At 41.8% G+C, this 26552-nt stretch overlaps 1 protein-coding gene and 1 long non-coding RNA gene across 3 annotated transcripts in view; one reads left to right on the top strand and one right to left on the bottom strand.

Annotated features, from left to right (window-relative positions):
- Positions 1 to 26552, bottom strand: part of LOC309533933 — a 274946-nt gene that overhangs the window by 170022 nt on the left and 78372 nt on the right. The window lies entirely within an intron of this gene.
- The window catches only part of KIFAP3 (kinesin associated protein 3), a 73299-nt gene continuing 50201 nt past the window's right edge, over positions 3455 to 26552 (top strand). Inside the window, exons 1-10 of one of the 2 annotated variants that reach the window (XM_082225461.1) lie at positions 3455 to 3594; positions 9881 to 10012; positions 10660 to 10814; positions 12183 to 12238; positions 12943 to 13084; positions 15525 to 15624; positions 15835 to 15959; positions 16811 to 16909; positions 19191 to 19369; positions 21201 to 21363. In XM_082225461.1, coding sequence (XP_082081587.1) covers positions 3533 to 3594; positions 9881 to 10012; positions 10660 to 10814; positions 12183 to 12238; positions 12943 to 13084; positions 15525 to 15624; positions 15835 to 15959; positions 16811 to 16909; positions 19191 to 19369; positions 21201 to 21363 — 1213 coding nt within the window. In that variant the 5' untranslated portion in view covers positions 3455 to 3532. Of the gene's footprint in view, positions 3595 to 6073; positions 6264 to 9880; positions 10013 to 10659; positions 10815 to 12182; positions 12239 to 12942; positions 13085 to 15524; positions 15625 to 15834; positions 15960 to 16810; positions 16910 to 19190; positions 19370 to 21200; positions 21364 to 26552 lie in introns of those variants that run through there. The other variant, XM_082225460.1, reaches the window with a different exon arrangement.

Genomic DNA, 26552 nt, shown 5'->3' with positions numbered 1-26552 from the left:
CTCTTTCTTAGGCTCACATTCTATGACCTTGCAGGAGTTGGCATCACAGAACTCCCTCCTCAGAGAGGCTCGCCAGATGTGTTCCACTGAGGCCATTTCACGTTTACTGCTGAATCAATTATATACAGAAATACCAGAAGGCCTTGTTTCTTCAGTCCCAGGCTTTCAAGGTAGGATTGCAGATATGAAACCTGGAGCATAGAGCCTTAGGTTCTATCGGAGCTGTGTAGGTGATCCTTTCACACAAAGCAATGCCCTATATTATAATAAATAATAATACATTTTCATTTATACCCCACCCTTCCTGGTTCAGAAAACCGGGCTCAGGGCGGCTAACAACAAATTTAAAACACTTCATTGATGCAACAACAACAACAAAAAACCAGCATAAAATACAGTATAAAACATGAATAACAATAAATTGAGAATTCAAAACTCAATTTAGGGGGGAAATCCATCCAATAAATACTAGATGGTCACCAGGGCTAGCTGGCTAAGTTAGTCCTATTTGGGCCAGTGAGGAGACCAGGGAAGAATTAGCTGTGGGATCCCAAAGCGGGTAATCTTCATAAAAAGGGGAGGGGGAAGGAAGGAAGGGGAATAAAAGATCAGGCTAAGTTCAAATGGAAAGCCAGGTGGAATAGCTCTTTATTAAAGGCCCTGCAGAAGGAAGTTAAATCCTGCAGGGCCCTGGTCTCATGGGACAGAGCATTCCACCAGGTCGGAGCCATCACTGAGAAGGCCCTGGCACTGGTGGAGGGTAATCTGACTTCCTTAGGGCCCGGGACCTCTAAACTATGATTATTAATGGACCTTAAGGTCCTCTGCGGGGCAGACCAGGAGAGGTGGTCCCGTAAATATAAGAGCTCTCTTGAGAACCATTCCAGTTCAGCTGCCATGTTCAATCCATGACTGCTCAGCCTGTGACCAACAAGTCAAATGCAGTCCACCAGGCATGTGCCATGGCCTGCAAAGGGCTTGGTATCCCTTCCCAGTTTGTGCACGCCTAGACAGAGATCAAGAGCAAGACAATACAGCTCACCGAAGGGTATTTAACTTGGTGGGTCACAAGTTGTGCATGCAGTTTCATAATTTGAGAACTTCTTTGGGATGCCTGTATGTGTTTTTAAAGAAAAGTCAACAAACTGCATACACCAACAGATAATTTGTGTTGGAAGACAGTGGTTTTTTGAAATGTTCTATCAAGTGGGAGGATAATTTTGCTACTCATATGTATTCATATGTATTCTATATGTATTCATTTATTTGGAGAGCCAGGTGGTGGTTAAAATAAATCCTCAAAACCTGATGGAATGTAGTAGAACACTGCAAATGAACAGCTTTTGATACAGCTACCTTCAGAGCTTGGGACGTTATCAGTTGGTAAGTGGTCACTTGGACTTACTCACTGACCTTAAAAAACATATTACAAACTATTTTATCTGCTTTTATTTTTAGTAGTTTACTATTACTGTACTGTATAATCATTAATAATAATAATAATAATAATAACTAAAAACTGCCCTTCATTTGAGGATCACAGAGCGGTTTAGAGTATAAAACCACAATAATACATAATGTAATTAAAAATACTTCTGTTCTTTCCTTGCACTGATATGACTCTCTTCCGCTCTGTTTAACTCAGGACTAGTAGTTAAAATAACATTTGTTTCAAGTCGCCCCCAGTAACTGTGAAACCATTGTGACATGAAAAGACTAAAGATTTCCTCTGGAGATTGGGGATAAGGAGTCTGATCAAGTAACAAATGTAAATTTAAGAAAAACGCTTGAAGTGACCTGACAAGGGAAGCATACATTGTATTTTTAATGGGTTGGGTTGTACAAAGCTGTCCCGGGAGGGCTATATCTCACTAAGAAAGCACCATGTTAAGTTTATCAAATATCCAACACCTAGATATTAAGCCTTGGGGACTCATAGGACAGTATTTCCCCTGGATTAGTAAAATACATATTAGTAAATTTGGATGAAGACAATCTCAAGTGCCAGAGCTTTTAAGGTAAACATTAAAAGTGTTCTAGTTACAATGGAAAGCTCATTGACAATCCCTGCTTCTTAGGTTATACTGCTTTTCCTTGAGAAAGTTTCCATAATTATAATGTTTTATTTTGAATCATTTCTTTGCAGGCCTTTTCCCACCCAACCTAGGAGGGTGAGGCCCTGAATGACTGCAACTACAAAAACTGAGGCTAAACAGAATCTTGGGCTAGGATATGATGGTTAGAGTATTGGACTAAGACCAGGATTTGAATTCCAACTTGGATGACATCGGGCCAGTCACCATCCCTTAGCCTAACCTACCTAAAACGTTTGTTGCAAGAATGAAACAAAGAGGACGTTCTTGGAAGATAAAGGTTGTTGGTGAATGAATGAATGTTTAGGGGGGGTTTGTGGGGGGGGGAGCTTGTTGCTACTACTGATTTTTTTTTCATCTTTATTTGAGAACTTATTCTGATTTATGCTGAAATGGTCGAATTCTGTTGTGTACTTTTGGACATTTTATTGTTTATGACATCTTTCATTGTGTTTGCAATTATGTATTTTTTCATGTTGTAATCCACCATGAGCACGATTAGAACGATCAAAAGACGGCGTACAAATTAAATGATAGATTATGTATGATGATGTAAGTATTTAGGGCAGCATTCAGCATCGCACTAATGAGATTTTTTCTGTCATTGCAAACATTTCACCCCTCTCTTCCTGCAGGGTTCTCCTGACCCTCCTGAACAAATTTGGGAAAGGCACAGGGGGAGAATAAGGAAGTCCCACTGCACTAGCAAGACTTTTGTGCTGGCTTCCGTAAGCACAACTTAGTTAAATCTAGCCCACTGTAATTAAAATGTTCCCTTAAAAATACATCGCACGTATAGGGAAGGAGAATTTCATCTGGTGCACATTTTTGAACAAATGGACTCCAATTACATGAATCAGAACATAATAATTGTTATGTACTGAAGTTCTCACCCTGGGCCAGCAGGGGGATACTGTAGATAGTTATGCAAATAAGGGATCGAATGTGACGTTCAGTGATTGGATAGTTTTGGAAAGTTGTTACAATAACGTTGTACTGGAGCTCTATATAAGAAGCTGACTGAGCCCTTCAGTTCAGTTCTGTTCTGGCCTCTGAATAAACAAGAGCTGTTTGAAGAATCGCTGTGTTGTGTGATATGTTCACCCACAACTTAACAATAATCATTTGGATTAAAATGTATCCAAATCTTACAAATTTGGCTCAAAAAAAGGACCAAAATTTGTAAAAATAAATAAATGTTATTTTTAGGACAAAAAATGTTTAGAGAAAAACAAAACCCCAGAAAGACAAAGAGCACAAGTTAATGACCACTGTGGCTTTCCTTTTCTTACTAGCAAGTAAGTCTGAAGTTATCATAGTGATGTCACAGTTCACAGGTCACTAAGATGCTGGGTCTCAGCAACACCAATGCCCTTTTCACCAAAGCTGCCTTTAAAGTATCAATTCAGTCACATGCTAAAAGAACATCCCAGTCCATCATGATGGGCGAGGTACCTGGACAGCAGGAAGCCTTGGACCCACTTTTCAGCATCATAACTAGGTAGGACTGCCTGACTAGGAATTCCATTTTATGGGCAGAGATCCCTTTTATATTCATTTTTACCAACAACCATTTGTAGGTTGACTTCCGTATTAAATTAAAGACTATCAGTTAAAGCAAATTAAACAAACACTACAGACACAAAGTAAGGTTAAGGTCTTATCTTGTATTAAACAAAATTGGAAACTCTCCCATCACCTGCAATGCAGATAAATTCTGAGTTGAATTCTAATGCCATGCATTTTATAACTTCACACAGAAAGAGGTCCCATTTAAAAAATCGTTCTTGTCATACAAGTATCTATAATACTCCATTGACTAGCAGTGAGATAATGGATATCTTCATGGAGATCAGTTTAATATCTAGGGAGCCATTCCCAGAATATTCCAGATAATGAAAACTTGTTTCCACATTGCTTGCTTTTGTCTTTTTGCATATACGAACTCATATGGACCATTACTGGCATGGATAATACTGCTGTTTCAGTTTTCCAGTCTGTAAATGGAAATATTTCATTAGAATTGGTAGTGGGATTGCTCACTAGAAGGTCACCACCATAACTTATCAGGATTACTTACCAAAGTACTTAACAGAGGAAATTTTCCAGGGGGGGATGTGTAGGCTGGTGTCCTAAAAATATATATATATACTGAAAAGCTTAGAAAACATTCAGTTAGCAACTTTGGGCAGGGCGGTCTCCCAAAGCTCAACAATGTTTTGGACGAGCTTTGAAAACACTCAATTTTAACAACTTTTGCAGGCAGTCTGCCAAAAATGCTCAACAACCTTTTGGACGAAGCTCAACTACTTGGGGGGGGGCATCTCCCCCCAAAAGCAAATTTTTGGGGGAAGCCACAAAAATCCTGGCTACGCCCATGCTGGGATGTTGTTTCCAGGTGTTAGAAGTAACCACAAAACATCCTCTGTGCAAAACGAGGCTTCTTTTCTCAGATTTGATAGTGTGGGGTTAAGTCTCGCTGTGTTAGTAGAATAGTAGAATTGTGGAGTTGGAAGAGACCCTGAGGGTCATCTAGTCCAACCCCCCAGCAATGCTGGAATCTCAACTAAAGCATCCCTGACAGATGGCCACCCAACCTCTGCTTAAATATCTCAAAGGAAGGAGAGTCCACCGCCTCCCATGGGAATCCATTCTACTGCCAAACAGCTCTTGCTGTCAAAAAGTTCTTCCTGATGTTTAGTCAGAATCTCCCTTCTTGCAATTTGAAGCTACAGTGGTGCCCCGCAAGACGAATGCCTCGCAAGACGGAAAACCCGCTAGACGAAAGGGTTTTCCGTTTTGGAGGTGCTTCGAAAAAAGAATTTCCTATGGGCTTGCTTCGCAAGATGAAAATGTCTTGCGAGTTCCTGCGGTTTTTTCCCCTCCCCCCTTTTTCCCAAGCCGCTAAGCCGCTTATCAGCTGATCCGCTAAGCCGCTTATCAGCTGATCCACTAAGCCGCTTATCAGCTGATCCGCTAAGGCCGCTAATAGCGTTACTCCGCAAATGGGCTTGCTTCGCAAGACGAAATAACCGCAAGACGAAGAGACTCGCGGAATGGATTCTTTTCGTCTTGTGAGGCACCACTGTATTAATATTATTATTCTTCTAGATTTATTTATACCCCATCTTCCCCCCACCCCCATGACATGGACTCAGGGCAGCTTACAGATTAAAAACAAGAAGATAGAGGTAAAAATTTAACTATAGAAAATACATTTTGAGGGTTTATCTCAATAATCAAATAATAGATATTATTAATATTGATTGATTGATACCCCATCTCCCCCCCCCGCCCCCACAGCAGGGACTCAGGGCGGCTTACAGACTAAAAACAAGAAAGGTTAAAAACACAGATGAATAGAAACCCCAACATTAAAAATATATATATTATTATTAGAATCAAAAATATCTTTATTTGCATCAGCCACCAGCCATAGCAATAAAATAAAATGTACTGAAGATAGAGGTAAATATGTAACTATAGAAAATGCATTTTGGGAGTTTGCGTCAATAATAGATATTATTATTATTACTGACAGTTTGATTTAAATATATATATATTATTATTAGAATCAGAAAAATCTTTATTTGCATCAGCCACCAGCCATAGCAATAAAATAAAATGTACTGAAGACAGAGGTAAAAATGTAATTATAGAAAATACATTTTGGGGGTTTACATCAATAATCAAATAATAGATATTATTATGATTGATTGATTGATTGATACCCCGCCTCCCCTACCCCACCCCCGTTGAGGGACTCAACAAGAAAAGTTAAAAACACAGAGGAATAGAAACCCCAACATTAAAAAAGCAACAACGGTGAATTAACTGAATTAAAATTCAGTCTCTCACAGAGAGACATATAGGAACATATTCCAGAACTGACAGAGCTCAACCGCCTCAGAGCCCTTCGCCCCGCCCCCTCGTGACGCCGCGCGCGCCTGCGCAGTTCGAAGGCCGCACCTGCGCCTGCGCCTCGCTGCCCTCAGCCTCCGCCTGCCGCCTCTCCATCCCTCGCTCTCTCCGTCTCCCTGGCAACGGCGCCTTCCCCGCCCCCTCTGCCCCCCCGATGTCCGCCGGCGACGGGCGCCCCTCGCAGCCCCCCTCGCGCTTCAGCACCGCCGCCGCCGCCATGCAGGGGGAGGACGCCCGGTACCTCAAGAGGTAGAGCGCCTCAGGGCCTGGTGTTGAGGGAGCGGCAGCGAAACGCCCCCCCCGGCCGAGCATCCTCCCCTTCTCTCCCCTCACCCCCCCTCAGGTGTCAACGAGTTGGGGGGCGGGAGGGGCGCCGGTGAGGGGGTCGCGGAGAGGTTTGGGGTAGGGGGGGCGGGAGGTGGTGGGAGGTGGAGAAAAAGCCGGGGGGGGGGGAGAAGATGGCGGCATGTTTGGGGAGAAGGTGAGAGTCCTTGGGGTGGGGTTGCGAGTTGAAGATGGCGGTGGGTTTGGGGGCAAGGTGAGGGTCCTTGAGGTGGAGTGGGTGGAGAAGGTGAGGGTCCTTGGGGTGGGGTGGGGGGAGAAAGTGAGGGTCCTTGGGGTGGGGTGGGGAGAGAAGGTGAGGGTCCTTGGGGTGGGGTGGGGGGAGAAGGTGAGGGTCCTTGAGGTGGGGTGAGAAAGTGAGGGTCCGTGGGGTGGGGTGGGGGGAGAAGGTGAGGGTCCGTGGGGTGGGGTGGGGGGAGGTGAGGGTCCTTGGGGTGGGGTGGGGGGAGAAGGTGAGGGTCCGTGGGGTGGGGTGGGGGGAGAAGGTGAGGGTCCTTGGGGTGGGGTGGGGGGAGAAGGTGAGGGTCCTTGGGGTGGGGTGGGGGGAGAAGGTGAGGGTCCTTGGGGTGGGGTGGGGGGAGAAAGTGAGGGTCCGTGGGGTGGGGGGAGAAGGTGAGGGTCCGTGGGGTGGGGTGGGGGGAGAAGGTGAGGGTCCTTGGAGTGGGGGTGAGAACTTAGTGGGATGGAGGAAGCTGCCTCAGGTTGAGTCAGACCATTGGCTCATCTTGCTCTGAATTTGGTCCACCACCCCCCCATGAAGTGTTGGATGGAACACAACTCCCATCATCCTTAGCCAACTTCTTCTTTGGCGATGCGTCGTAGTCGAGTAAGATTGTCTTCCATAAAAACGGTTTTAAAAGTCAGTCTGTAAATGACTCTGGAGGCCGATTCTGGATCCACACATCCTTCCACAGTGGGGACATAGGTTTCCAGGCGGGAGCTGATCACGGTGGGGGTTTGCCAAGCGTGCCTTCCTCTTAGAACTTTTGTCCTGAGTGCGAGCGTCTTCAAAGCCCATGACACCTTTGGTAAAGGCTGTTCTCCAGTTGGCGCACTCGCAGGCCAGTGTTTCCCAGTTGTCAGTGTTTATGCTACATTTTTTAACATTTGCCTTGAGAGAGTCTTTAAACCTCTTCTGTTGACCACCAACATTACGCTTTCCATTTTTAAGTTCAGAATAGAGTAGCTGCTTTGGAAGATGATAATCAGGCATCCGAACAAAGTGAACAATCCAACAAAGTACATGTTGAAGAATCATTGCTTCAACACTGGTTATCTTTGCTTCTTCCAGTACACTGGCATTGGTTCGCCTGTCTTCCCAAGTGATGTGTAAAAATTTTCGGAGACACCGTTGATGGAATCTTACGAGGAGTTGGAGTTTATGAATGGTCCATGTTTAGCCAGCATGGCAAGTGATCAGAGATGATGGGACTTGTACTTCAGGGATATCCAGGGTTTCAAGCAGGGATCTCTCCCAATCCTGTCTGGAGAGGCCAGCCCCAGTGTAAAAACTAGGTGCAAAAAATGGCTCTTTAAAACCAAGGTTGCCGTCTCCGAAACAGAGTGTGTGGTTGCTATTTGGGGGGCAAGACGACTCTGAAGTCTTATTTTCCAAACAATGGGCTGACCGCAATCGATTATCAGTTCAACGTCTGGCTGGTTCTGAGGACGACCTTGAGCTGGGTTAAGAACACTGAGAACTTGAAGGAGAAAAGTCCCTTGATCCAGTGACAGTCCACGTATATATTGGCCTGTTCTGAGCTCTCTTTTTTTAACGCTGACTGCTCCTGCTCAGGGCTCAAGCTGCACAGAAAAGGCACTTTGATTCCAGAAATTCATTCTGATTGTACAGATAAAAGATAATAGTAATAATTTTATTATTTATACTCTGCCCATTTGGCTGGGTTTCCCCAGCCACTCTGGGCAGCTTCCAGCGCATATATAAAAAGAGATGTCTTCTAAAAGTTGGGTAGTAACTGATAAGACTTCTACAGGATGGGGTATTAGTGTGTGAAAGGAGCCTGGATCCAGTGATCCCCAGGCATACAGCTCCAGATGCTGAGAGATCAAGTGCCATCCTGGCACCCAGACATCTTCACTTGGTCACAAGTGGTTGAAAGCTAAGTGTAAAATGCGCCTGGTACCTTGCTAATTTTGAACATTGGCCAGCGGGGGGATTGGACCTGGGGGGACCATCTGCTCACAAGGCACATATTCTCTTCCGCTGAGCGATAGGTGGGAGAGCTTGACAATGCCACAGGAAATTGCTTTTGGAAGCTTTTGCACTGCTTCATGGCAAGAAGAAAGCAGACAGTTCAAGGGCATCTTTCTAAGGCATGATACTTAGCAGAATAAGCTTTAAATGTGAGGGCACTTTTCAGTGGCTGCTAACATTCATGTCTCTGAATGTTAGTTGCTGGGGAACAAGCAACGGGAGAGCTGTGACCTTCATTCCCTGTTTGTGAGACTTCTTTCTGATCACTGTTGGGTTTTGCAGCAGTCTAGCAGTACTTTATATATTTTTTATAATCTTGTGGCTTGATAGTACACCTGATAGATGGAAGGCCAAGTAGTGTGCTCAGCTTTATTTCCTCATCCGTTACTGTGACAAATAATAGGTGCTGATTGCTATCTGAAGTGTCATCCATGTATACTCTGAGACAGCTGCTTGAAATAGCATCTCCTGTATCAGCGGTTCCCAAACAACAACCCCTCAGTGAAAATTGCTAAGGGTTTTGGTGGACCACGGTGCTTTTTCTGCTTGTTGTAGTAACTGAAATGTGTTGGGCTAGATGACACACTGAAGCACGTCAGTGAAGCTCATGAATGATGAATGATGCAAATATGGCCTGGAACTGGTAGATACTGCTTTCCTAGAAACATCTGCATTTGCTAGCTCTCCGTTTGTCAAAATAGGAATAGTAGTAACTGCCTCAGCTGACTATTCCAAGAATAAACAAAACAGTCTAAAGTACATTTTGCACTAAAAGTTCTGTGTAGGTAACAAAAAATTCTGTTCACCTGAAAAGGGTGAGGAGAATTGTATCTGCTTGTTTTGGTGATGGGAAGCGGTAATTGGCTCTGTCATTCTTATTGTTCTAGGATCAGACATTTTTCCTTATGGCCTTTTCATTAGAAATGGTTTTAATAGTAGTTAGTTGTATCCCACATTTCAGGAGTAAAAATGACACTAAGGCTTTGTACTGAGAGACAAAGCCAAGAAGTCTTATCCAAATGAAGAGAACAAAAAAGGAACATATACTTTGGCCAAAGAAATACAAGCAAGTCAATAAGAGATGCTAAAAAGAAAAAAAAGGACTTTAGGAGCATATCGCTTAAAACATGAAAGACCAATAACAAACCAGTCTTTAAAAAAATACAATAGTAGCAGGAGACCGCCTAAGGAGGGTGGTAGGACCTTTGGATGTCAAAAGGGTCAAATATAAGTTTAACTTATTGTATCAAATATATGTTTTTCTTATCACCCAGCATAATTGCTACACATAATTTTTCTTACTTAACAGGAAGGTAAAAGGGGGAAATATTGATGTACATCCATCAGAAAAGGCACTTATTGTTCACTATGAAGTGGAAGCTACCATCCTTGGGGAGATGGGAGATCCTATGCTGGGAGAGCGAAAGGAGTGTCAAAAAATGTAAGTTTATAGTATTCAGAAGTTCTTGTTAAAATACCTTTGATGTCTAGCTTTTTTCATTTTTAAAGTTTCAAAAAGTTTAGATCAGGAAATTTTGCATAACCTAAATCAGTTGAGACTTGATTGAGCGTATAGTAAACTATATCAACTACATAATATATAAAAAATTGGGAGGAGCGTTATTGGTTTGGTTTGGCTTTTGTTCATTTTTATTTTGTATTTTGTGTTCTCATTTTGTATGTTGTGAACCACCCTGTGATCTTCGCATGAAGGGCGGTAGACAAATTTAATAATAATAATAAGTGTCAAAAAGATTTTCAAAAGCCAAATATTTCAGGAAAAAACAAAAAGCATAATATTCTAACCCAAAATGGTGGGAGAGAGCTGGAAAGTCCTTGTGGCTCGCTAGGAGACCCTCCCCTGAGCCCAAAGAGGACACCAATGAGCCAAAAGTCCAGAAAAAACGACTCCAAGGGCTCCAAAATGGCATGTGGGAGCTCTTGCTGCTGCTGTGCTACTCCGCTCAACAGCTGGGGGGGGACTGCAGTGGGCTCCCCACAGAATGCAACCCCCACGTAAGTGGGGAGCCACCTGTATATGAGATCTGCATCAGCTAAGAGTGAAAAATCTTGGATTATATTTTACAGCATCCGACTGAAGAGTCTCAATGCAAACACAGACATTTCTTCCCTGGCTCGGAAGGTGGTGGAGGAATGCAAGCTTATTCACCCCTCCAAACTAGCAGAGGTAGAACAGTTGCTGTATTACCTGCAGAACCGCAGGGACACCTCATCGGCAAAAGGTGGGCAAAACAAGATCAAATGCAGACTTCGAAACAGTCTGTGGTGCATGCACACGAAAGCTCATACCAAGAACTAACTTAGTTGGTCTTTAAGGTGCTACTAGAAGGAATTTTTTTATTTTGACTATGGCAGACCAACACGGCTACCTATCTGTATCTTTTACCTGTTTATTGAGGGAAGAAGAGCAATGGTGAAGGCAGCCTCTCTTTCCACCAGATAAACAACTTTATGGAGAAAACATAGCCAGCCAAGTAGAAGAACACTAAAATATGAATACGTTTTTCATTAATCAAGCAATATTGCTGGCATTTTTGTTGTTGAAAATTCTTTCCCAAATGTGCATTTAGTGAGATAGAGAAAGATGCCGCATGATGCTTTCAACTCTGATCAGTGTTTTTCTTTGGGGGGGGGGTGGAGAGGGAAGGTAGAAGGAAAGTCCTTAAGATTGGGATCCTAAAAGGTTGCGTTAAATTGTAGCCCCCTGCAATGTCCTATTTACAGAGTATTTTACCCATGATTCCCAAGCTCAGCAATGGCCCCCACTAACAAAAATCCTGGTTACAACCATGCTGCCTTTCTAATACCAAATAATAACAATTGTAAAGTTACTAGAAACGACTTCTCAAAATTAAATACAGTTTCTCATAATGTCAAAATCAATATTGTGACATAACGTATTAAAATGTAGCTTATTCAGTTAACCACCAAGTCAAAATGCAATTCCTATTTTGTCAGTCCCGTAGTATATTCATTTCTTCATCTTCTCTTGTATATTTCTATGTGACAGAGAGTAACATGGAATAGTTTTCTAAGTGTCTAATGATGATGATAAGGTTGGTAGACATAAGAAACTGGCACTGGTAGATTCTGGCACAGGCAGACGAGACAAGAATTCCTGGATATTCCCCTGTTTCGCCCCAAGAGGCTCCATCATTCATTCATTTCAATTGGTTTTGCATAATATAGGCATTCTAGTGGTTTTGCCTTTCTAATGGCAGCTGCTCCTCTGGAATGTCATTCATTAGGTTGCGATGAGCTGCTTCTAGGAGGGATAGTGTCCCCTTAGGTGTGCCCAGAGAAGCAGTTTGTGTGCTCTTTTCTTTTGTGTGTAACCTAAGTGGTAATCTGTGATAATGGACTAGACTGATACCCTGACCTCAAAATACGTCTACCTAGAAATCAGTAAACTATGGATTTCAATGGAACTTCCCCAAGCATAGGCTTTTGGCATGTATGAGTGCCACTGACTCAGTACTTTTCAGTTCTCCTCCAGATCCTTTTTTGAGCTGAACATAAAGAGACGGTTTAAAATACAGCGAGAATGTTCAAGGAGCCTTTATTGTTATGACTCTGTTTTCCTTCCACAGAAAAGAAGGAAAAATCCAATAAGCCAAAAGATCCACCACCTTTTGAAGGGATGGAGGTAGGCATTGTTAAAGTTAGAGGATTTTAAATACTGTATAGTTAAACTTTTCTGTCATCTCATTGACTTCTTTGGAATGAATTCATCTATTCTAGATGAATTTTAAAAATTACTGAAAGATGCAGTAGTACATGATATTAATGTACTTCATAACCATTTTGTAAAATTGCAAAATGGTGAATTCCTTCCTTGAAGGGGTTTTAAGCTGAGGTTGGATGGCCATTTGTCATGGATGCTTTAGTTGAAATTCCTGCATTTCAGGGGGTTGGACTTGATGACCCACATGGTTCCTTCCAATTCTACGATTCTATAATTCTATAGTGCTTTTGGTTGTTGTTGTTTTTTAAAAAAACAACAACCTTTGATATAATTTTATGCTGCTTAGCTACTGTGTTTATTGATACGGAAACCAACACTTTACAAAATAAAATGATTAATTTGGGTAGCATATTCATGCTCATAATGGCTATCTTCCCCACCCCTGAAGTTTTTATTCACACTTATCTCTCAGTGTCTCATTTCAAACCTGTTTATACAAGATTTCATTCCTCACTAGCTACTTATACGAATTATCCTTTAAATGCAGTGGGACTACTTATATGAAAAATAAGGAATGAATTTAAGTGTGCAATTTGTTTTATGAATGCAATTTGTTTCCTGGCATGTCTGCAGTATTTTTCTTTTTCTCTGCTTCATATTTTCAGATTGATGAAGTAGCCAATATCAATGACATGGACGAATACATTGAACTACTTTATGAAGATATTCCTGATAAAGTGCGTGGCTCTGCACTCATTCTGCAGCTGGCCAGAAATCCTGATAATCTGGAAGAACTTCTGCTTAATGGTAATTTTAGGCTTATTTCTAACTTTCAGTTTCTGATGGGAATTTTCCTCAGTAAATGGAGCAGGTTTAGTAGTCAGATTTTCAGATAAGCTTTTCAGATAAGTACTAGCCAAAGGCCCTGGCATCATCCAAAGAAGGAAAACAAGAACAGCAGTCGCTACATATGCAGTAAAACAATGATCAAATCCACCAAAACTTCTTATTGCACAGAATAAAAAGTACAGTGTTTTTCGCCCTATAGGACGCACCGTCCCATAAGGCACACCTAGTTTTTTTGGGGGGGAAATAAAGGGGGGGGAATTATTTTTCCCCCAGGCGCAGGGCTGGGGCGGGGGAAGCCTGAGCTTCCCCTGACCCCAGCCCCCAGAACAGGCAACTCTCCGCAAGCCGTGGGAGCCCAGCGCCGGGCTCCCGCGCCTTGCGGAGAGCTGCGTGAAGCCTGCGAGCGCTGAGCTCAGCGCACCCAGCCCTTGGCATGCAGGCAACTCTCCGCAAGCCGTGGAAGCCCAGCGCCTTGCGGAGAGCTGCGCGAAGCCTGGGAGCTCTGAGCTCAGCACGCCCAGCCCTTGGCATGCAGGCAACTCTTCACAAGCCGTGGGAGCCCGGCGCAGGCTCCCACAGCTTGCGGAGATCTGCGCAAAGCCTGGAGAGCGAGAGCCTGCATTCGCCCCATAGGATGCACACATATTTCCCCTTCATTTTTGGAGGGGGAAAAGTGCATCCTATGGGGTGAAAAATACGGTAATTCTCAAAAAAAAATGTGCAAATTCGTTCTCAGAGTCCCCTTTGCAATTGACCCCTAGCCCATCCTGTTCTTTCTTCCTACTCAGTGCTTTTTTCTGGGGGGACGCAGGGGGACACATACCCCTAAACATTTTGTAAATCTAAATCTGGCCTCATTGAGGGGCAGTATTTCAATATGAGTAGGAAAATGAGACTACCCCTAAACATTTTTAAACTAAAAAAAGCACTGTTCCTAGCTGCTAGGGCAGGGGTCAGCAACCTTTTTCAGCTGTGGGCCTGTCCACCTTTCCTCAGACCATGTGGTGGGCCAAACTATATTTGGGGGGGGGATGTACAAATTCCTATGCCCCACCAATAACCCAGAGATGCATTTTAAATAAAAGGACACATTCTACTCATGTAAAAACACGCTGATTCCCAGACCGTCCACGTACTGGATTGAGAAGGTGACCTTAGGTTGCCTACTCCTGTGCTAGGGCATAGAGAGACACCTTATAAGTCACAGAGTCTGGATCACTCAGCAGCCATTTCACCCTCTCCGCCCTGGTTAGACTTAGTAGTCTTTATGCATGTTTGTTAGGTTTAGCTTAATTACTTATTTTTTAATATGCATATGCATCACTCTGCCTCACAGTTACTTGAACCAGGAATATTTCAGCCACTGGTTTGCAAAACTATGTTCCCTTGAGACACAGAATTCTAACTTCTAGCAGTGAGAAACTGAAGTGGAAGCTCTTTAGACACTGACTGTCTTGTTCTAGTGTTGGCTTCTTTTGCTTTGATTTCTGGCTCCTAGTCTTTCTACCTCTCCATCTTTGCTCCTTTCTATTTTTTGTCTTTATCCTTTTTAATTTTTAAAAAATTATTTATTAAATTTGTATTGCGCTCTAATACTCATAGATCTCAGGACAGTTCACAACATAAAATTACACAAAATACATAAGAACAAAGACAACCCAGTAATACCCCCTTCCACAACACATTTAAAAGGGCATTGGATGTCAGTCAGCCAAAGGCAAGGTTAAAGAGGAACGTCTTCACCTGGTACCTAAAGGTGTATAATAAAAGCGCCATGCGAACCTCCCTGGGGATAGCATTCCACAAATGGGGAGCCATCGTGGAAAAAGCCTGTTCTTGTGTTGCCACCCTCCAGACCTCTTCTGGAGGAGGCACACGAAGAAGGGCCTCAGAGGATGATCTCAAGTTGCAGCTAGGTTCATATGGAGAGAGGTGGTCCTTGAGGTCCTGAGCCATTTCAGGCTTTATAGGTCAAAACTAGCACTTTGAAATGGGCCCAGAAACTAATTGGTAGCCAGTGCAGTCAGGCCAGGATCGGTGCAATAGGCTCAAAGCATCTTGCCCAGTTGAGTAATCTGGCTGCTGAATTCTGCACTCACTGAAGTTCCTGAGATGTCTTCAGAAGCAGCCTTAATGTATAATGCTTTGCAGTAATCTAAGCTAAGAGGTTGGTTCCCATTCCTGCTTTCTGCACTAACGCAAACTTGCTTGCTATTTTTGTGTGCCTATATAGCATATTGTAAAGCAAGTTCAAGAGGGATACTAGTCTAAAGTAACATGGCAGGATATATTTTGTGGCTAAGCGCATGTTTCAGATGGTCTTACGGGGCAAGAACGGTTGCTTCCTGATGCAATGTAATCTGCAGCTGAGACTCATCATACTCTCCCCCTTCTTTAGAAACTGCACTGGGTGCTTTGGCCAGAGTTCTACGAGAGGACTGGAAACAAAGTGTAGAACTTGCTACTAATATCATTTATATTTTCTTCTGCTTCTCTAGGTATGTCACATAATTTATAATGTATATGAATGTTTTCTGAAAATTTAATATATATATTTTAAATGAGGACGCTGAATCACAGAGTAGAACCTCTCTATAGTTGCAACATCACTGATCTGTTTTTGTGTGAGTTAGACTGGCAATAGAAGTTTTGTTTCAAAGCCAATTGCCCTGCTCTGATTTTTTTAATTGGTATTTTTCATAATGTAGTTTTTCTCAGTTTCATGGACTTATCACACACTACAAGATTGGGGCTCTCTGCATGAACATCATTGATCATGAATTGAAGAGGCATGAGCTGTGGCAGGAAGAACTCACGAAGAAGAAGAAAGCCGATATCCTTTCTGTAATTTTATCTTAGCCTTCACCTTAGCTTTGTTATCTGTAGTAGACAAGTGGGACTGCAACACAGTATTGTAGCATTTAGTGCTCCTGTTTAGAGTTCCAACCACCTTCCCTTAAAAAATACAATCACTGCTGTGTGTTCACTAAGAATGCTCAGTCTCTATTGGAGTATTTTGGGGTCCCCTCTTAGGGTTCCTCCCCTAAAGTTCTGCAGGCCAGGTATTACTTCTCTTTAAGACTGGTTAGTGTCATTTTGACTACATAAGGATGCACACAGATGGAATGAGCTCACTGTTCATTATAGGGCTGAGACAGCAAATTGCCTTAGACTAATCTGATTGCTTTGGGACATGGGTGGTGCTGTGGGTTAAACCACAGAGCCTAGGACTTGCCGATCAGAAGGTCGGCGGTTCAAATCCCCGCGACGGGGTAAGCTCCCGTTGCTCGGTCCCTACTCCTGCCAACCTAGCAGTTCGAAAGCATGTCAAAGTGCAAGTAGATAAATAGGTACCGCTCTGGCGGGAAGGTAAACGGCGTTTCCATGCGCTGCTCTGGTTCTCCAGAAGTGGCTTAGTCATGCTGGCCACATGACCCGGAAGCTGCATGCCGGCTCCCTCGGCCAATAAAGTGAGATGAGCACCGCAACCCCAGAGTCGGTCATGACTGGACCTAATGGTCAGGGGTCCCTTTACCTTTACCTTTAATCTGATTGCTTTACTTCTAGAAGTTGTCAGATCCTAGCTTTGAATTGCATCAGACTGCTTGTACTCATGACTGAAGAGTTTCTGTTCTTTCTTTTTTTCCTGATGTGTTGAGCATATTCTTAACTCCCAGTGTTCACTTGATGAAGATCCTGATAATCAGACCCTGAAAAAAGAATATGAAAAAACCTTTAAAAAGTACCAGGGGCTTGTTGTCAAGCAAGAGCAGCTACTTCGAGGTACAAATTCCTAATGTAGTAGTTACTTTCTCTGTTCTTAATGGTTACAAGGACTCCAATGTTGTTGATGTCCTTTTAACACTGAAGCTATTTCGGCTACTCAGAACTGCTATTTCAGCGAAGCTTATTTTGGTTTTGCAGCTATTAATAGCAGGTGGACACCTTTGCTGAACTGTGTTTTTTTTTACACCTGTTAAAAACATTTTTATTTCAGCAAGCTTACCCAGACTTGTTACTTTGTTACTGGAGTGTCATTGGTTGTTCCTAGAGTTGGTGAGGTCCATGTGCTAACAACAAAAAACAGAGCTGTGTCATTGACCCAGTAGAGGAGGCGCCCCCAACCTGCGGCCCTCCAGATTTTCATTTTTGGGAATATGGCAACCCTAGGTAGGAGCCAAGCCATGTCTAATATTTGATGTTTGGCCTACAACTCCCATGATCCCTAGCTAGCAGGACTAGTGGTCAGGGATGATGGGAATTGTAGTCCAAAACATCTGGAGGGGCGAAGGTTGAGGATGCCTGCAGTAGAGGTTCTGCAGGCACTTTTTATTGAAAATGTAAATGCCTGCTGAAAACCTTTCTATTCCACAGGCCTATGCAGGCAATTAAGGACACGTCTTTCTGCAATACCTAGTTGATTTAAATAAATAAATAAATAAATAAATAAATAAATAAATGTATTGTTATAAACCGCTTTGATTTTTTAAAAAAGGAAATAGCAGTATGTAAATATTTGTTACAAATAAATTACATTTATTTATTTTTAAAGTTTGATTATTTTATTGATTTTTAAAATAAACATTTTAGACTCTCTTATGTAAACTGCTTAATATACTTTTTCGTTAAACAGTCTATGAATTTTGTTAAACAGCCTATCATTTCTATTTCCAAATTCATCTGTTGAGAAAAGCCCCCTGCTTTCAGGTTACCTGAGGCCTGCATAGAGCTAAGGTCCTAGCACACTGCCAACATCAACTAGGTATCAGTTAGTGGCCATGAGAAAATGAGAAATTTCCAGTGTTTGTTTAAGAATTTGTGTACAGTACTGGAAGTGAAAAGGCGCTGAATGGATAGAATATATTGAGCAGATAAAACTTTCTATGGAAATTTGTTACTAGATCATGGATATTAATAGTACAGGAAACTGTGGACCCCAATATTCTCCTAAATATTGTTGTCACACTCAAACCACTGTGTTAGCAATACCGAAGTGACCTTCCCTGGGCACAGTGCTTAAATATGGTTGGATGTTATTACAATTTGGAAGCATGTATAATCTTTTCTGGCACTTGGTTAAAGTATAGATAAGACTACAGATCAATAGAGTATGAAATCTCTTAATGCTTTATTCATTCATATAATTCAACTGGAGAATTGAATTAGCCTTTCTTTTTTTGCAGTTTGATTTATTTATTAAATTTCTTACGTTACATCAGTAAACATTATCATATTACATCACAAGCCTTATTATACTGTAATTTTCAGCATGTAAACTTTGAATTTGCCTTTTATTATGAGTTGTAGATTCCATTGATTTCAGTGGGATGTGTAACAAATAATACTGCCTGGGTATAGCTTATTATTATTTATGCTTATGGCGGAATGAACTTAAACCTTCTCCTAGAATTTATTTGAAATGTTTCCCTTTATTCAGAAATCTTACTGTAAGTAGCAGGTTTAGAAAGAGAGCCCCATTAACTTTAAGACTAACTGCTAGTTTAGTCACTAGCCATCATATTCCAGCTCAACTGAAAGGCGTTTCTCTGCCTCTGGAACCTCCAGGAAAACAGTTCTGAGCAAACACTCACGAAATGTGTTAGTCCACCTTTGCTGCTTAAATATGGTCCACTGATGATTCTGTAAAGAGAGAGGTGGTGCCCCCCCCCCGGGGGGGGGGAGGAAAGGTCAACAACTTTGTCCGGATTTTCACTTTTGGGAATATGGCAACCCTAGATATGAGCCAAGCCATGTCTAATATTGTTATGATAATTGATATAAATATTTGAGTTTATTTTTAAAAGACCAAGCTACATTTCCCCAGTAAACTAAAACACTTGAAATATATGCAGTAGCTTACTTCCACCTTTTTGTTGTTGAAATCACTTAAGCATCAAAGAGGACATACTATGCTTAAGTGGATCTCATTTCACTGAGCCATACACAGGAGATGTTTGCAGTATCCAAAATCCTTGGAAATATTTCACATTCTTAGAAATGAATGAGCGCTACATTTTTTGTTTCTCAGTATTGTGATTTCTCTCCCCCACCCCAAATGTGCCAGTTGCCCTTTACCTGCTGTTGAACCTTGCGGAGGATACTCGTACTGAGCTGAAGATGAGAAACAAAAACATTGTCCACATGTTGGTGAAAGCTCTGGACCGGGATAACTTTGAGCTGCTGATACTGGTTGTGTCATTTCTGAAGAAACTCAGCATCTTCATGGAAAACAAAAATGATATGGTAAATCTTCTAGCATTTTGCTGAAACCGTGTTAGTTGTCTATGGAAAGCTAATCAACAAAAGGCAATATCGTTGCTTTCCTGTTCTCCATTTGTAACTAGGTCTTCATTTGCAGTTTGCTTGAATTGGTATGGTGTTAGATCAATTAGTTTGCAATGCCTAAGTATCTGGGAACTTGCACCTTCATGTACCTCACACAGGGAAAGATAAAAGCTCACTGGAAGTGTGCATGTCTTTCATGTAGAGGAGTCCCTTACAACTCCAGGGCTTGGAAAGGTCTCTGTCTGATATGTTGAAATGCTATGGCCAATCACAGTAGATTTCTATGGGATCAATGGACAAATGGATGACTTGGTGTATGCAGGCATGCCTTTTATATGAATATATTAGGTTATTCAGAGGGACGCGGGTGGCGCTGTGAGTTAAACCACAGAGCCTAGGACTTGCCGAACAGAAGGTCAGCGGTTCGAATCCCCACGACAGGGTGAGCTCCCGTTGCTCGGTCCCTGCTCCTGCCAACCTAGCAGTTCGAAAGCACATCAAAGTACAAGTAGATAAATAGGTACCGCTCCGGTGGGAAGGTAAATGGTGTTTCCGTGCGCTGCTTTGGTTCGCCAGAAGCGGCTTAGTCATGCTGGCCACATGACCTGGAACCTTTCTGCAGACAAACGCCAGCTCCCTCGGCCTATAGAGTGAGATGAGCGCTCAACCCCAGAGTCAGCCACGACTGGACCTAATGGTCAGGGGTCCCTTTACCTTTTTATTAGGTTATTAAAGAGCAGCAATAGGGAGCCTATAGCCCTTCAGATGTTGTTTGACTGCAACTCCGATCATTTATTTCAGCAGTTAAATAAAGGCAGCTCCCCTCTTTTATGGGGGTTAAGTTCCGGCTCCCCACACACCTAATTGGGAGCACCGTCTAGACACCCTTTAGATGCCCTCCCTGCCATGTTCTTTTCACCTAGATAAAAAATACTGCACCAAAAATATCCACAACTGGAATTGAAGGAGACATTGTGCTTAAACTCTCTGGTTTTTTTGCAACATTCTAAAATGCTGCAACAGATGCCTTGAATTCAGTTACTGAGTTCTTGCTTGTACCCTTCTATGACTCCCGTTGATCTAAAAAGGGATGACAAAGACATTCTGATTGTTTTCTTTCTATTTTGCTTCTTAGATTAAAGAAATAGGCATGCTTTTCCATAAAACTAGAGAGTCTTGACATGTATCAGAGAAATGTTGCTGAGGAGAGAAATCTTGTTTACTGCCAGTCATGATCAAATGTCTCTCTTTGCTCTGTCCTCTGTGCAGAAAACATGATATCGGGATATGATACTGCTCATAAGTCTTTGGAATATAGCTTTTAAAATGAATTAATTAAATCGTTGTGGCATTTAAAATGATATGCAGTTGAACATGACCTTCATACATCTGTTAAAGGGTAACATTTTGCTGCCTAGAATACACACAGTGTCTTGGTAGTTATAGTTTCATATAGTTAATTGTTTCATCTCACTCCTCCACCCCAGTTTTTACTAATTCTTGAATTGCATTCTTAAAGTTCTGAGCCTGTAGTATCACTTGAACAGGTTCTCTTTCCAGATGCTAAGCATTGCTGAACTTTGACTTAAGTATTGTTTATGTTTTGGTAACCTTCAGCCAGAAGCTATTCATGAGGAAGCTTCATCAGACCTCTTTTTAGAAAAATAAAAATTACTGTATTTGAGGAGAAAATGCTTTGGAAGCCTTAACCTTTTAACTGTTGTCCCATTTTATGAAATCTTTGCAAGAAGGCTTTCGGAATTCTTACTTTCCTATGCTTCTAACACAGGTTGAAATGGATATTGTTGACAAACTGGTTAAAATGGTACCATGTGAACATGAAGACTTGCTGAACATTACTCTTCGACTTTTACTGAACCTTTCGTTTGACACAGGCTTGAGAAATAAAATGGTACAAGTTGGGCTTCTTCCAAAACTCACTGCATTGTTGGGTAGGTTTCAGTCTTTTTTCACTACTCACTTTACCCTTAGAGCTACTGAAAGCATTTTCTCAGTGAAATATTTTCTGGAGAAATACATATTTTTGTTACTGATCTCCTAATTATTACCAATTCTCTAACATCCCCCCTTAAATGAAGCTGTTTCAGAATATAGCAAGCATAGTTCAGGGTATAATTTGAGTTAAAGCTCTCAAAGTAGGAGGAAAATGAGAATAAGATGTGGGGAATGGGAAGAAATTTGGTTTTGTTTGCCTTTTAATGAGAAGCAATCGAAGATGCACTTCTTAAACACAGCTAGCCTCTAAAATTTGCACTTCTCTGATTTTTATATAATGTTTTCCAACCAAACAATCTGTACAAAAACACATTTATTATTATTGTTGTTAAAAAATGTATACTGCCCTTCATCCAAAGATCACAGAGAAGTTCACAGCATAAAAAAATGAGAACACAAAATAATGTGTATAAAAATGCATACATTCATGAAAATGACAAACAAAAATGCATTAGGTTGGAGGAAATTGCTTGCAAGAATATGTATATTGGTCAAACATGCATTCAAAAATGTATTTTTTAAGAGAAATTCACACTTCAATTTAGACAAGTAGCTCTCTAAACTGTAGTTCATTCATATATCTCTGTAATAAGCCAGCTTGAATTAGGTCCACACTTGGAAATTATGTCTTCTATGTAATGATTAATAAATGAAGTTGAGCACCACTTCTAGATGTAATATTAAACATGATATATCTGCAATATTGGTTTCTGGATATTCTCAATCAGTGTTCAAAGCTCCCATTGTTCTAGGCGCATTTTGTGACATGAAATTTCACTAGCACAAGCCGTTTCTGAGCTCGGCGCAGTACTGCACCTAAGATTTCAGATTAAAACTGCAGAGTGGAAGGAAAAGAGGACCTTTTTCTGCCTCTCCACTTCCAGCTACTCTCTGAAGCCTGGAGAAGAGACCCTCTTAAGAATATTAGGGGGGTGGACAGGGGAAGGACTAGACGATGTGAAAAATGAACATAATATTTTAGCCTCTGTTCATTCTTTTTCAGCTTTGTATTCTTATTAAAAAAGCATGCCTAGACATTCCATTGTTGTGCCCATAACCTCGGTTTAAGGTGCCATTTAGCTCCTAGCTTTCATATCTCGGTTTCTAACACTGTTCTCAATATGTATTTGTGTGCAGTTCATTAGTACAGGAATATAACAAGACTGCATATTTATTTCTATGTTCAGGTCATCACTTTACATAGTCATCTAGCTAAAAGATGTCATTTGGAGGGCCATCCAATCTGATGAAGTTCAAACAGGTCACTGTTTGTAGTAATATTGAATTACCTATTGGCAAGGGGATAACATTTATAATTTTGAACCCTCGCTTACATTCTGCTTTTGATATGATCATCATAACAGTTGCTTTAAGTGGCTGAAAGTCCTTTGGTATATTGACAAAGGCAGCACATATCACAGGTTCTCAAAAGACTTCTGCTGATATGCCCACACAGATATTTAGCACGTCGGCACTCCATGAACCTGTTTGTCTCCAGAACCCAGCTTGCTTTCCATCAGCCAGTTCTGTCAAAAACTTCTAGCACGCATATCAGTTAGCTGTACTTTTATTTTGTTGACTGCAAATTTTGCGCAGGCTGTTCTGAAGCTGGGCAAGGCAAATCCTACAGAGATGGCTTTTTATTCCCCTAACAGCTGAAAACCCAAGCCTTGGGAGCCTGTTTCCATTTAGCCTTGTCCAGAGAGATGTGAGCAGTGAAATATTTCCTCAGAATTCTTTTGTAATCCTGGCATGACCCTGCTTTGTGTTGGTTTGAAAATAAGAAGAATAGCTGTCAGTCTGCCTGGAAAAAGTAGGTTGGGATCTCAGTGTGCTTGAAGCACGCTTGTGGATACTACAGACACTTGGGGTGGATTTTTGCATTCTTGTTTCTTGATTTTTGCATGGTGCCTTTTTTATATAGAAAAATTGTGTCCGTACTCACCATGAAGTTGTTCTAGTAAGTGCCACACTTTTAACATTTGGGAAAGAAGGTGCCGGTACTGTGTACCTTTGAGTATCCCCAGGGGGGAAAGCACTGGAGCGTCAAGATAGCAGGGGGAGCTAATGGGTTGCTCTCTAGAAGTTTTGGACTACAACTCCCATTACCGCTAACCATTATACGAATTGGGTGGCCTGATAGTCATTGGAAGTTTAAACAAAAGGAACTGTAACAATCTAAGTGCACCAATCCATCTTTTGAAAGGACAGGAAGGCCTTTCTTGACAACCTTTCAGTACATAAAGAGGTTTGTGGCAGAATGAATTGATTCTTGTAAGTTAGTGCTAGGCCCAGATAAATTATGCTTGAGTGGTGTTATAGTCCAGGGTTAGGGAGCTGGCCAGTGGACTAGATCCTCATCTCCCCCAACCCCTGTGGGTCATTTTAACATGTGAATGAGGGTTGTCCACCTATCAGTCCCTGCTTCCTGGATCATTACCTGCCTGTTGGGTTTAGGGCAGGTGGGTGTGGCTTGGAAGAAATGACCTTCCCAGCCAAATTAGAATCCCTACCAGGCCTATATAGGCCTATAGGACCAAGGTTCCCCATTGCTGCTATGGACCCTTAATTGGCAGACATCCATTCTTTACCTTTGGTGTCAGCTGCACTGGCAAAGAAAAAGCGCTTTATATGTGTCATTTATGCATTCTAACACTGTGACACCAGATGGTGCTGTGGAGTTCTCTTTTTGCTAACCCGATTTCTCATACAATGTTTGAGGTGCATTTAACTGACACACTTCTTTGATGTGTCTAGTTCCAGCTTTTGTTTCCCTCGGAAATAATTTTCTTGACAAATATAATGTAATAAGGCCTGTCTCTGAAATCACTTGAGCCATCTGCCTATAAAGTGAATTGTTCATCAAAACTGGGGCATTGTAAAATGATGTTAACCAATATTATTTTTTAAGTTAGTAAATTCTTTTTAACCTTCTTTTGACTGCAATACCTTGTTCTTTCTTCTGAGTCAGTTCTGTGAGGGGTGCTGCTGTTGGTAAAAAAAAGAAGAAGAAGAAAATGTTTGTACAATCCCACTTCAAAATGATTCTCCACCTCACCTTCTTAGTTTCACGTTTGTGGCATAATTGAATGACCTTAGCTTTGACTGTCTTGTTTTTTTCTAAACTCCCTTCCAAAAAAGGCCTGGTCTTCAAAACCTGCATGCTACTTCTGATTTCTCCGAAGGAAAGTATTGCAATTTGTTTCCTTAATAAATGGTGATGTAGAATCTCAAAACAGATGATCATATTGAAATCTGGAGATAAACAGGTTCATGGAGTGCTGAAGTGCTAAATATCTGTTTGGGCATATCAGGTTGTGCTTATAACTTGTAACTGCTGCCTCCTGTGCTTTTGCTGTATTTGCAACACTGAAGTGACCTCTTAGATGCAGACCTGGGGAGTGTTTATAGAAGTCCTGGGCTGCCCAAAACAAGCCCCTGCCTTGCTATTGTGGTCCAAAGAAAAGGAAAGCAATACATTTGGCACCAGCTTAGCAGCAGGAGTTGCCTGAAGGAGGCATACAAGACACTATCCAACAGCCTCAAGGACTCCACTCCAGATTTGTGTAGGGCTTACTGCTTAGCCTATTGTTCTCCCAAAGATGTATTGCAAGGCGTTTTTCCTTGGGGTTTACAACCGAAGCCTTTCTCATGTGCCACAAGGCTGCAGTGGTTTAGGACCAGAGTTTTCCTTCTGCTAGTTGGGCTACTTTCCCAGGTTGCCCATCTGCCCTTCAAGCTTAACATGTTCACAAAGTTTAATTGATAGTCAAAAACAACTGCAAATAAACGTCGTTTTTATGTCTTTACACGTGTCTTGTGGTATTATATGCTGCTATTGTGTTCAGTTTTATCTTCAGCTTTTAAAAAGTTGTGTGCCTTCTTTGTCTACCAGAGCTATGGTCTCTTTTCTTTTTTTTAAATAAAGGTTCCATTATTTTTATGAACGTTTATTTCCAAGAAGTTTTAAACCAACTTTTCCTTTATGCCCTGGCTTGGCCTTTTCATAATGAATTTAATATGCAGTTTCACACATTTGTTTGAGAAAGGACCTTCTTATTGGCTACAGCAATGTTGTTCTAATTTTAATAAGCCTAATTTATCCTATAAAGAAACATACATTTTCCAACCCGATTAAGTAAGCAAACAATTGGGGTTAGATGTGGCAGATCGTAACAGAAAGCACATGTCCTGCCCTGAGAGCACAGCAAAGTCTCTTATCAGGATTGCTTGAAGTTATTCATGGTAGTAAAATGTTATGCTTCCTCCTGTTTTCCCAATTAAATGAGGAAACCTTTATTCCTATGGCAGTCCTGCCACAGCTGGTTTCAATACTTTGTGTGTGAACATTGCCTAAGGTGTCCTTTTCTTTCTAGCAGTAACTAGCTGAATCATATTAAGAATGAAAGGGATTGGTCTTGGGAAAACAGTAATTATTCAGAGATTTATTCAGAAGGTGGGTTTTGTGCTATTTGCAGCATGCATGTCTTGGAAAAACATGTTGCCTCCATAATCCATGTAGGTCTAGAGTTGTCTAGATAGAAGGCACTATGGAAGAAGAGATCCTAGGTCCCTAGGCTATGTTTGCACTGAAGTCTCAACCGTGCTAGATTACGTCATTCAAGGGTGGGCGGGATTACAAAGTGCAGATTTGCCTGTTTTTGAAGGGAAGCTCACCCATATTGCAGGATTTGGTTCTAGTGCTACTTGGACGGTCATTTCCAAGAGGGTGATGCTTGGGGGCCCATGGAGCCTTCATTGTGGGGTTCCTCAGGGTTTAATTTTATTCCCTGTGCTGTTTAACATCTACATGAAACCACTGTGTGAGGTTATCTGGAGTGATGACACACAGCTCTACTTCTTTACAGCTGCAGGTGAGGCAGGGATGAACCTCATGGTCTTACCTCAGTAATGAGGATGAGAGCCAACAAACTGAAACTCAATCCAGATAAGACCTAGGCCAGGCATAGGCAAACTCGGCCCTCCAGGTGTTTGTGAGACTACAGTTCCCATCATCCCTGACCACTGGTCCTGCAAGCTAGGGATCATGGGAGTTGTAGTCCCAAAACATCTGGAGGGCCGAGTTTGCCTATGCCTGACCTAGGCACTGTTAGTGAGGTGATGG

This window comes from Podarcis vaucheri (genome assembly GCF_965113315.1).
Source record: "Podarcis vaucheri genome assembly, chromosome: 6".
NCBI lineage: Eukaryota > Metazoa > Chordata > Lepidosauria > Squamata > Lacertidae > Podarcis > Podarcis vaucheri.
Note: the sequence above shows the minus strand (reverse complement) of the source record. Positions and strands in the feature narration are given on the sequence as shown.